Source organism: Limulus polyphemus, unplaced genomic scaffold (assembly GCF_000517525.1).
Source record: "Limulus polyphemus unplaced genomic scaffold, Limulus_polyphemus-2.1.2 Scaffold1865, whole genome shotgun sequence".
NCBI classification, from domain to species: Eukaryota; Metazoa; Arthropoda; class Merostomata; order Xiphosura; family Limulidae; genus Limulus; species Limulus polyphemus.
In genome coordinates this window covers 169,017-182,115 of record NW_013667475.1, presented here as the reverse complement: position 1 = coordinate 182,115, position 13,099 = coordinate 169,017, and the positions used below count along the sequence as shown (strand labels likewise).

Sequence of the window (13,099 nt, the reverse complement as noted above, 5' to 3'; positions counted from 1 at the left end):
GGAATTGAATTGCAGACAGAGACAGAGACGACAATTGAGTCAAGCGCGTGAATCGTTCGTTCGTGGTGAATTATAGCGTTTGTTTAAGTTATAGCGTGACTGTGGAAATAAAGTGTATTTCAAAGTTGTATTGAGAAAGAATAAATTAGTTTTATTTAAGAAAGGACTTGTATCGCTAAAGTTTCATCGGAAAGAAATTATACGGGAAATTAACGAACGAACAGAGGCGTAACAATAAGATGCTTGTTCACTCATAATGAACAACCACCATAGATATGATTCTTGTTTACTCATAATGTAACACCACCGTGTATTTTAGTTAAATTTGCGTAACAAATAAACCACACGCTTTGAAACAAAATATTACCACAAATACTAGTAAACTGTGTAGGACTTAAGAGCCCAATAAAAGCGACTAAGCTAGTCTCCTAGTGTTTGTACTAGTATTTTATATACAAATGTGGTTTAATTTTTAAATAACTATCAGTTCTACTACTAGATGGCGACTCGTCATTTGAAATGTGATTGGCCCATCTATAGGCGCTTAGCCGGGCGTTTAAATATCATGTCAGCAGATAAGAAGTGTACCAAACCTCGTGGGCTACAAGTGTGGAGAGGCCTTGTTCTTGAGTATCGAGAAGTTCAGGGGGCAAGACGCGAGTGCTAGTTTTTGTTGAGAACTCAAGGTACGCTGGTCATGCTACTCTGAATGACGAAATTCGACGTTTATTGTAAACCTCTCTGAGTATCAAACTGTAGCCCGGAAAAAGAGATCTTTAATGTTTTTATTTTTATAAACCTCCCTTTTTTTACTCTTTAAGGTAATGACACCTAATAGAACAAAGTTTACAAATTAACTCTGTATCTTTTATTAATGAGTTTCTAAAGGTTTGGTTTTTGAGAGGAGGCTTATTTCTCAGCATCTTTTGAGGCTAAAAACCGAAAGTATGAAGTGTTTCGGAGAAAGACCGAAGACACGTCATTGCAAGGTTATCTTGCTGGATGAAACGGAGCTGATCCAGGAAATACAGGTAAGATTTTCCTAACTTTCTCCTCCGTGATAGATTTTTATTCCACTATTTTTGTTAAACAGTTAAAGAACACTTTACTCTAAAAGAAACTGTAGACAGTCGTTAGCCACTGTTACGTCCGCCTGCTAATATGTACTGTTCTGGTTCCACACAACTAAAATACAGGGGTACTTTTATCCAACAAACTGTAGACAGCCGTTAACCACCGTTACGTCGATCTTCTAGTATGTACTGTTCCGCGCATGTCTAAATACATAACCTCACGTATATCTGATTAATTAACCTTTGTGGCTACAGGTCGAAGTTCAAAGTCGCAGCTAAAGTGGTTTTAACCTTCAGAATTAAAAGTGAATAAGAAAGATGGCCACTTGTTAAATTAAGTGATTTAGGCTGTCAGGCCTTTTCTCATCTAAAAAATTATAGGTGAAAAAATGGTGTTAGAGGGCACATTGCCTCAAAATTGCTTGCATGTGTTTCACTTCATCCATCAGTTGTTGGTAATATTTCCATTCTCCTCAGGAGGATTCATGGAAGTTTTCTCGTTTGTTTTTTGTTTGTTTTTGTTTTTTAAAGGTGTTGTACTTATTAATGACAATTAATTTTTTCAATATATTACTTCTTCATATTTTAATTTGTGCTTTACAAATAATATGTACGGGAAAATACGTCGTGTTTCTAAAACCATTAATATTAAACATCTTTTAAAGTATTTGACTCGTCTACTTTACTAGAAATATTCTGATTTATTTCCAGTTGGATATTTTTCACAGCTGTCTGGCAATCTGCTCACTCTTCTCGAAGTTTAAGAAACATTTACTCATTATCAGTTTCTTTGTTTTTGAACTTCGCGCTGAGCTACTCAAGGGCTATCTACACTAGCCGTCCCTAATTTTGAAATGATAGACTACAGAGAAGGCAGTTAGTCAACACCACCAACCGCCAGCTCTTGGGCTACTCTTTTACTAACGAATAGTGGGATAGACCTCCACATTATAACGCCGCAACGGCTGATGTTATGATTCAAACCTGCGACTCTTAGATTTGGAATCGAATTTTCTAACCACCAGGCCAGGCACTCTTTATGAGAAAGCAAGTTTTAGCCAAATATTGGTCTTATAACATTCTGATTTCACTGTAGAATTTAGGCCCACGTTCAGGGTTTGTGTGCCACATTTTAACAACAATAGGTATATATTACGTAGATCCAGCCTTACTTTATCTCTTCTAGTCGCTACGCAATGAAACACACTTTAGGCTTAAAGTTCGATTTGTAGGTTCATTGTTGGCTTTTGCCGCAGTTTCTATACTGACCTCTATGATTTTTTTGGACTAAGTTCGTTGTTCTTTAAATAATGATTTGAAATTTCGTGCTTTGTAACTACTGGTTAAGATTATCAGTTACAAGATATAGCTCTGTTGGCGTGACCGAAAGAAAAAATATAATATCATGATCATGGAATCAATTTCTGGTTAGCTGTGCCTCCGTAGAAGGTAATGCCTGCCGCTCCTTCATCATGGCATAAAGCGCCCCTCCTCCGACTCCACCTCGATATGGAATCCGCACATGTTCCCCCTCTGTTTCCTCTTATTTAAGAGAGAGCTAATTCAAATTTAACTTGAGCTTTGAAATACATAAGGACAAGAACCGATTGAACAAATCAGACCATTACTCACCGAACATTTAGATGTTAGGACATAAAATTGTTGACGAAGATATTTAGGTGGACCAACATACAGCGAACATTCAGAAGTTAGGACAACACAATGTGGGAATGTTTTTGAGTAAAAACGTATATGGAGTAATGTACTATTTTTTTATGTTACATAAAACACTCAATAACTTTGTAGGAATAGCCTTGATTTAGGTCAACCATCATTCAAAAGGTCCAGATACAAGAAAAGCCGACTGCAAATCTTAAATAATGTATCAACATGAGTTCTGATTTGTTCTTTAAAAGTGGCAGTGGTTTTGAATTACTTGTCATTGCTTAGCGCAAAGTTACACAATGTATTGTATCGACCACGAGTATCGAATCCCGATCATAAGCTCTCAGAATTGTCACTAAGTCTCCAGGGGGAATTAATTTTTTAAAGAATATCCGTAGAAGCAGTCCATTGAAGTTTTTATGTTTTACAGAGGACTTTCAGTTTAAACTTGTTGTTTCTTACAAAAAGAATTCACTTAGATCTTGTGTCTTAAGGAGAACATTCAGTTGAATCTTGTTTTGTCTTACAAAGAACATTCAGTTAAATCTTGTTGTACCATACAGAGGCCACTCCGTTGAACGAGCAATCATCACAGTTCGTATATTAACATAAATCTAATACTGTGTGACTACATTAAAGTAACAGTTTTTTTTTTCAATGACATAGGTATTTTCTATTTCGCTCTTATCAATGACTGCGTGTAAGCCGAATGTAAGCAGCTCTTCCGAAACCTTACCAAAGAAGACTAATAAGCACGCGTGCCTGAAAGTAAACTATTGGCTCATTGGTATTTGTCTTGTTTCTAGTCTTTCTTAGATTAGTGTTCATTAATACAGACAATAAAAGATACATACAAATTTATTTCTATGCTAATATAATGAAATAAGGACAGTCTCATGTTTGTATAATTACTCACCCCCCCCCCGTCCCTATGAAAAGTGCGTTTCATCTGGGAGAACAATTTTCACACAATTGGAATTGACACCAGTGAAACGAATTACACCATATTTATGACCTTATTGACCAAATAAAGTTTTCATTTGTTGGTTTATCCTCATAGTCATTAGGTGGTGGGTACAGAAAGCCTTTTTCTGGACAGAACAGTTTGACCTAAATGTTTGTCACAATTCTCACATATTGACCAGAATCGAGACACGTTAGTTTCGCCTGGGCAACATCAATCTTCATAAGTTCCACTTACCAAGACATTCGTTAACACCAGTTTAAACCTTATTTTCAACATATCCTTTCCCTTGTAGGAGCTTAGATAACCCTAGAGGTGTAATAGCTAGCTAGTGGTCTGAAACTTGGTGCCCTAGTAGTAAGGAAAGAACATTGAAGGGCACTGGATGCCCTAGGCTAAACCAAACCCCAGCATTATTATCTGAATCTTTCTATCGCTCTAATGGTCAGTCTCCTTCCTTGATATATTTGATCTTCCAGAAACACCACATAATTGTCGTTTTTTTCGGACATATTACGTAGAAATCCCGAGTTCATTTTATGCTCTTGTACTATCTTTAAAGTAATAGTTGGCATATTCACCCCACCCACCACACTCACGTAATTACATACTTTGAATCCAGAAACGTCAAATGTAATATAAGGCTCAGAACTGTCCTGGATACAGCATATTTGAGAAAAGGGCAAATTAGTGAGTCGCTTCATTAGAGTTAGCAAAGTTTACTATAATATAGAGCTGTTTGTGAATAACAGCGTTGTTTTTTGTTCTATTCTACCAAATATTTTTCAAAGAAGTGATTGTTAGGTAATTTTTCATTATTTATATAACAAACTAACCTTTAGTTGTTTATACATACTGTTTATTTGTTTGTCTGTTGAATTTCGCGCAAAGTACTTAAGAGCTATCTGTACTAGCCGTCCCTAATTTGGACTAGAGGAAAGTTACATAGTCAACTCCACCCACTGTCAACTCTTTGACTACTCTTTACCAACAAAAATTGAGATTGACTAAAACATTATAACGTCCCTACTGCTAACAGGCCGAGCATGTTCGGGGCCGGGAATTAACGTTGTGTGATATTTGGATTGAATATAGGATTTTGAATCTTTTTATCGCTGTTTAGTTATTTTCGCGAGAAACGAACGATTTCAAAAGTTTCTGAACAACAACAACAAAAAAGAGCTTCCAATAAAAATTCTTAAATTTTAAATTTGTTTTTGCTGTTTATGTACAACCTTAAACGTACAAACCAATACTATTATGATGTTTCCTGCAATCCTATGTACGCACATTTGTTGCTAAGCAAATCTTCAGAATATTTCTGGAAAGTTAAAAGCATAAACTCACAAATATATGTTACTGTTTTACTTTAAACCATCTTGAGCCACTATCTTGAGCCTGGATACAGCATATTTGAGAATAGGGCAAATTAGTGAGTCGCTTCATTAGGGTTAGCAAAGTTTAATATAATATAGATAAACTCACAAATATATGTTACTGTTTTACTTTAAACCATCTTGAGCCACTACCTGTCTAATGAAGAAGATTTTTTTGTCTTTTTCGTTTCTGGATGAGATAACAATAAGGTTTGTTTGTTGTTAAGTGTAAAGCTATAGAATGTACTATCTGTGCTGTGCCAACCACGAGTCTTGAAACCTGGTTTTTAGGGTTATAAGTCTTCAGACTTACCATTGAACCACTGTGGGGTAACTATAAGGAGAAATGCAGATGTTCCAGAGAAAATCCAGTCGCTTCAAATTTTTATTGATTTCTTGGAATTTATTCTTATGTTAATGCTATGAAGTAGAACAAGCGCTGTATACTTTGTATTTGTGTTTCTTTACATCTTTTGCCTTTACACACAACTTGGACTGTATAGAGCTGAACGAAGAAATCCAGATATTTAAATTTGACGAACAAAACTGTCTTGATAAATTGCTATAGAAAGTCACGTGACCATTGTTTGACTCTGGAACTGGTCACTTACCTTTGCCAAGTAGGTATTCAGTTGTGTTTGAATTTTTGTACGAAGAAAATATAGCGTGATTAGCCTTACCAGACAGGAAAACCGGGATTGTCTCAGTTTTTTGTCCAGATCGGAAGTAGTAAAAGCATTGAATTGTCCCTATACCTCAATACGAGTTTTATATGCACAGTTTGTTTATACTCAGCTTTTTTAAACTTTACTTGAAGAATCTATTGACAAAAATACGTCACACCTTTACTTAACCTAACCTGTTTTCTTTCTTCTTTTTCTTTTTTTTTTTTAGTATATTCAAGACAACTTTGGCGCATTATAGTTACTCTGTCTGTAAGTTTCCTGATAAAACAGTCTCCAAGTGGGTAATCAACGATAAGTTTACGGATTTACAACGTTAAAATCCGAGATTCGATTCCTCGTAGTGGACAGAATGAACATAGCCTATTATGAACTGTCTTAAAACAAATCTAATAAACACGTGAACGCTAGGCTACGAATCTAGAAGTGTTAGATTACAAATCATGCGAAATTAAACAGGTAGCAGCAGGATTTTTAAAATGGATACATAACCTAACCTGATGGTAGCAGCAGGATTTTTAAAATGGATACATAACCTAACCTGATGGTAGCAGCAGGATTTTTAAAATGGATAAATAACCTAACCTGATGGTAGCAGCAGATGCTTTGGGGTTGGATAAATAACATAACCTGATGGTAGCAGCAGGTGCTTTAAGGTTGGATAAATAACATAACCTGATGGTAGCAGCAGGTGCTTTGGGGTTGGATAAATAACATAACCTGATGGTAGCAGCAGGTGCTTTGAGGTTGGATAAATAACATAACCTGATGGTAGCAGCAGGTGCTTTAAGGTTGGATAAATAACATAACCTGATGGTAGCAGCAGGTGCTTTGGGGTTGGATAAATAACTTAACAACCTGAACGTAGCAGCAGATGTTTCGATTGAATACACAACATAACAACCTGAAGGTGTTTTTACTTGGGTACTCGACGTAAGAACCTGAAGTTGCGTTTTGGATTAAAATCATTGTTGTTGTTAAGCGCAAAGATACACAGTGAGCTATTGTGTTGTGCCCACCACGGGTATCGAAACCCAGTTGTTGGCGTTATAAGCTGAGGCACTGGAGGAGGGGGCTTTGGATTAAGAGAATTTAAAACATTTTTGATGTCATACGTTTTTATAGTTTTGTGACAAATATATTACGTCGAGTGACATTCGGAGACTACTACATACACTGGATTCTTATTGTTTCTTTATTATCTCTCAATAAAACATACAAATGAGGGACCTAATACGAACTTTGCAATAAGTTCAGAGTAAATGTTGGTTTGGTTTTTCTGTTCGTCAACTGCGTTATGGGCGTGAAGAATCGAGACCTATCTCAAGCTTCTAACTGTAGTGGCAATACATAGCAATGTAGAAGGAAACCAGCCGAGTATCTGGGCTCTCTTTAAAACCAAACAGGACTACAAAGATCGGCGGCAGTGTTTTATGACCTGGGAGTGGTAGATCTGAGGGAGACAAACAAGGGTTGGGCCAGAGATGGAATTTCTAAATAGGGACCGTCTCCCCATTAAGGATTATAAATTTCTTCAACAAGAGCATCGACCAATAAGTACTGTTAGTCACATTTGGGAGTTTGTATTCCTGAAAAATCACAAATGTGTCAAATCGTGGTTTCTGTGGATACAACTTGCAACTAATTTAAATATGAATGAAATTTTAAGAAACGTAAAAATCCCAGAATACTCAATAACATGTTGGCGGAGAAATTATGAAAAAATTGGAAGTAAAAATATTAGTTCTAAGCAAATATCTTTTTATTTTCTTATTTATGAGACGAGGTTTTCAGTATGAAATCATTTTTCACTGTTAAATCATTTAGGAAAAAGTTGATTAAGGTATGTGTTTACAAAATGAGGCCGGGAGATTACAGTATTTTTTTTGGGGGGGGGGGATGTAGCACATGCAACAAAATACACATTATTGTCAAAGAACTAAGTATATATATAGATTCATTGGTGTGAGGGGGAGGGGTCTGTCAGGATGTGAAATGTTCTGAGAGACCTTGTGTGGGTACGTTTGGGGACCTTTGGATTAAGGTAAGGGTTACGTCGTGGCTATCCAAAATGTAACCACTTATAAAAGTGATTGATAGATGAATACTTTGTTTGATCGACATGTGTTAAAATCAAGGATTAAGGAACACTGTACAAACAGACGGAGAAACGGCTCGTGTCAATTATTTAATTTTCAAGTTGATCATTAATATTCTAAGGTTAACTACAAACTATTAACCGAAGTCACACGATAAACTTAAAGGCAAATGACTTCATTATCCGGAACTCCATCTGGTAGTCTACATTGACAGTAAAAATAGATTAAATTAGTTTTGTTTGGAATTAAGCACAAAGCTACACAATGGCCTATCTGTGTTCTGCCCACCACCGGTATCGAAACCCGGTTTCTAGTGTTGTAAGTCCGCAGACATGCCGCTGTGCCACTGGGGGGCATTAAATTAGTACGTGGCCTAACAAGTCCACTCAGTGAAGTATATGTTTGTTAATCGTTGTCATCACTTGTAGCCTATACAGTCACCTATTGATCGTTGTCATCACTTGTAGCCTATACAATCACCTATTGATCGTTGTCATCATTGTAGCCTATACAATCACCTATTGATCGTTGTCACCACGTGTAGCCTATACAATCACCTATTGATCGTTGTCATCACTTGTAGCCCATACAATCACCTATTGATCGTTGTCATCACTTGTAGCCTATACAGTCACCTAAGTACGAGTTATCTATTCATAACATTTTTACATAACTAACTACTAATTATTTGTTACTTTGAATAACTATGGTTGTTGAGACTACTTACCATCACAGCGATTGATATCTGATCGGCACAACTTTGCCGTAACTATTTTGTGTTTTTGAAATTGTTCCGCTACAGCGTTATTTACCCAATTTATCTCCAGCATCCAGGTTTCAACCTTTATCATATCCAATTTAAAAGTTAAAACTTTAATATTTCAGTAAATTACTTACTGGTAAGTGAATTGTTACCAGTGTGTATGAAGGTTTAAGCACGTAACACAATCAGATTGGTTGAAACAGCCATCGTCAAAACGCTGCTTTGTTATGCGTGTAGGTGATCGGTGATTAGACATTCAAGGTCATTGACTCTTATTTCCTATGAGAGTCTCTAACGCAAATCTATGAAGCTGAGAGTAATTGGTATTTTCCACTAAAACAACATTCTGTTGGACACGTGGACTAAACAGGTAGGTCAAAGACCCGCAATCCCTAATTAAGAACTATTGACCAGAGAAAGGACAACCAGTCAACAACGCCCGACACCTATACAGCTACCCCTAACCGTATAGCGGAATTACCCGTCGCGACTATAACTCCCTCCACAGCTAATAATGCAAAACGTGTTCCGTATGTCGAGGCTCAAACCCCGGTCCTTCTGATCCAGAGTCCGGAAATCTAATGACTAGGATACGCCCAGCCCTGCACATTGATTTTGTTTAAGCTTTTAAATCCAACACGTATAGTTAATATTGTAACTAGCGGGTACAATTAATTCTATAGTTGTTACTTATACCTTGTTTGAACTTCTTTCATTGTCAGAAAAAAACCCCTTGCACGATAAGTTTACCTTTATCTGTTTAGAGGTCAACAGGTCACTTTAACAGATCTTCATGAGTTTTTAGTGGACAGCTACACAATGGGCTATTTGTGTACCGTGAGGAATCGAACCCCGGATTTTTTTTTTTTTAAGTTTAACAGATGCCGATTATGAGTTCTGTCTTTATTTCAAATAATAATATTCAACAAAGGGCTTGCTATACATCCCAAGATTCATTCGGTGCTATAAGTTAGTGGATCTAGTAAATACACTGTATATCCCAAGTTTAAATCGGTGCTATAAGTTAGTGGATCTAGTAAATACACTGTATATCCCAAGTTTAAATTGGTGCTATAAGTTAGTGGATCTACTAAATACACTGTATATCTCAAGTTTAAATTGGTGCTATAAGTTAGTGGATCTAGTAAATACACTGTATATCCCAAGTTTAAATTGGTGCTATAAGTTAGTGGATCTAGTAAACTTATTGTACATCCAAAGCTTCCTTTGATCCAATAATTTAGTGTAACCAAGTGAACGTATCGTATTGTTACGACAGCGGTAGACTCGTGACTCTGGTAACACGTCATGATATTCTAGAAGGATCGGGGAACATCACGAATAATCCAGTATGTGCTAGGCGCCCTCTATTCTTGTATATAAGTGCTCCGGATAACGTGAGACAAATTAATTGGAATTGAATTGCAGACAGGCAGAGACAAAGACGGACAATTGAGTCAAGCGAACGTAAGTGCGTGAATCATTGTGAATTATAGCGTGTGTTTAAAGTGACTGTGGAAATTAAGTGTATTACAAAGTTGAATTGGGAAAGAATAAACTAGGTTTATTTAAGAAAGGACTTGTATCGCTTAAGTTTCCTCGGGAAGAATTTATACCGGGAAATTAACAAACGAACACAGAGACGTAACAGTATATTAGTTTTTCTTGTTGTTTTTTTTCGTGTATATGTGTCTTTGATATTTGTTCTAATTGCTGGTTCCAGAAATTTTCAAATTTAAATAATACATCATTAAATATAAATTATAATATTTATAGCCTCTATGTTTCTCCTTTTGTTTTTAATGTGTAATAAAAGATCTTAATACGAAGATAATGCCATTCTTCACCAGGTTGTATAATTTCACTATCTGTCTCTGTCAGTATTTGTCCAGTTGTTAAATTTCACTAAAAGTTTCATACTTGATTTATGAAACACTTTTTTAATTGAAATAGATAAAAATGTGGTTTTCTTTTCTTCTTTTTTTTCCCCTACTTTTAAATTTGAGTAAAAGTGTGAAACCCTAGTGGTTATGTTGAATTAACAAGTTTTTGTTTTTATTTTTTGTAAAATAAACGTCTAGTTATTCGTGACAAGGAAAAATATAATAAAGTCACGTTGCTGTACACGTGGCTGAAACATAGCCAAATTTAGTAAACTCAAATAGAAATAAGTTTTATAACTCGCGCACATTTATTGCACTGCTATCTTTTAATTATGTTATTAAGATATTAATATCTAAATCACTGCTTTGAAAGATAAGTTGTTAGATGATAACTAGAGACTTACAGAAAATTGCTTATGTCGAAGCCATTAATGGGTGGAGACCCCTATTACATGTCAGCATTTAACGTACTGCCACTAGGAGGCTTAAGGTATTTTCTTCGAACCCGGAACTATTTTAGTAAAGACAATGTAAAAAGTTATATTATTACTTTTAGGTAATGAAATGTGGTGTATGAATAAGTGGAGAAAACAATGACGTTAAGAATACGTGTTTCAACAATATAGGAAGTGTACATAGTCATGTTAAACTAACCAATTAATTTATTAAAAGTACTTCTGCTCCCTGCGGTAAAGATTAAGTACTTTTGCCTGCATACAACACAAGGGGGGGGGGGGGGGGATAATCTGATGAGATGATTTTCGAGTCGTCCTGTCAGTTTCCCGCTACTTAGATTATCCACAAGGTTTATTTTACGTAGATAACAAAATCACGTGATACTCTGCCCAAAATTTTCACCTAAACGTCGAAGTTGAAAACGCAGAATTAACATATTAACCTAGGGAGATTATTGGTTCGATACCCGCTGTTGAGTGTTGGAAGACAATAAAAGCAGAAACATTATATTTACTTGGTCACGTGACAACAGTTGCTATTTACTAGACCGAACTTGTGTCCGTGACGGACAAACCTAACCATACGAAAGGTGACCACAACTTTCCGGTTACTACAAAGTATAGACATTAACGTTTGTTTGCGTACGGGTTAAACATAGTTTTAACAGAGGTTATTGTCACTGGACACATGGTAATTTGATTAATAAAAACAGACGTGATGTGGATATAATCTAACTACAGTGTGTTTACAGATGTTTATTGAGAATACGTACATTGATATTGATCCCATACGTGCATAACCCCGTAGGTCAGATAATGTTGGGTGTGTTGTTGTAACTTAATGTTTCCATAATCGCCAGTTAATGGCAGGCTCGGGGAGACATGAAATATTTTTGCCTTTTGTACATAAATATAGCCATGTTTGTCGACCTATCAAGTCCAAAGTTCACATATAGAATGTATTTGAAATAAATAACGTGCTTTGTTTCTTGTCGTGAGGCGGCGTATCACAAAGCTGACCTCGTTCAAGAACTTGTTTAAGAGTTCACGTATTTGGAAGACTTCTTAATCGAGGGAACCATACAGACATACATACACGTATATAAGTATGTGTATATCTGTATGTTGCCCCCTAATGGCTCAGTGGTAAGTCTTACGGCTTATAATGCTAAAAACCAGGTTTCGATACCCGTGATGAGCACAGAACATATAGCCCACTGTGTAGCTTTGTGTTTATCAGCAAACAAAAACAAAATATGTGTGTGCTTATAGCTAGTCCTCAGTCCTCTTGACAAGAAGTCCTCCAAAAACACAAACAGGTCTCAATATATATATACAATGAATAACACTTAAACATATTTTAAATCGTTAAATACCTATTTCAGGTCATGGTGTTAATGACCCTTTCAGTCATTTAACTAATGTATTGTGTGACCTTAACCAGAAGCAGTAAGTCATTTTGGTTATAAACTCGTATTCTGTCATTTGTACTTTTTATACCATTTCAACAGCTGAAAGGTGTCGGCGGGAACCTGTTCATTGGAGTTGAAAACTAGCTTGTTAACACAACTTCTCATAGTGACATTAAGTAATTAATATTACCTCGTTCCGGACTGACAAGTTTCAAACCCGGAACTGAAGTTTGAACAATCAATGTTAATGGTTACCCCCAAGTTTTTATATTTTGAATGGAAGTTTCTTGCTCTGTTTGTTTGTTTAGTTATAAGCCTAGACTCTGGATATTCGAACATCTGCATAATATCAGTACAGGACCTTTACAACTTCTCGAGAATTCTATAAGTTAGGAGATTTAATCTCATATAACTGCAGATAAGCCTAAGTTTTCACCGGATGAATAGTTGATTTTTTTCAACAGTTTATGTTAATAAAATAATTTTTTTTAATGTTTTAATACACTGATATGCGTTTTTAGTTTACATGTTCCGCATGATTGTTGATATACACAAGCTTATAATATAGGACTTATAATACTGTATAGGTCTTCAATATCAGGTAGCTAATTATCATATGGGTCTTCAATATCAGGTAGCTAATTATCATATGGGTCTTCAATATCAGGTAGCTAATTATCATATGGGTCTTCAATATCAGGTAGCTAATTATCATATAGGTCTTCA

General features: G+C 35.9%; 1 protein-coding gene across 1 annotated transcript in view; it reads left to right on the top strand.

The window, feature by feature from the left end:
- The first annotated feature begins 909 nt into the window (after positions 1–909).
- LOC106465196 (band 4.1-like protein 4) overlaps positions 910–13,099 on the top strand; it is a 79,846-nt gene continuing 67,656 nt past the window's right edge. Inside the window, exon 1 of the mRNA XM_022393047.1 lies at positions 910–1,031. Coding sequence (XP_022248755.1) covers positions 948–1,031 — 84 coding nt within the window. The 5' untranslated portion in view covers positions 910–947. The remainder of the gene's footprint in view (positions 1,032–13,099) is intronic.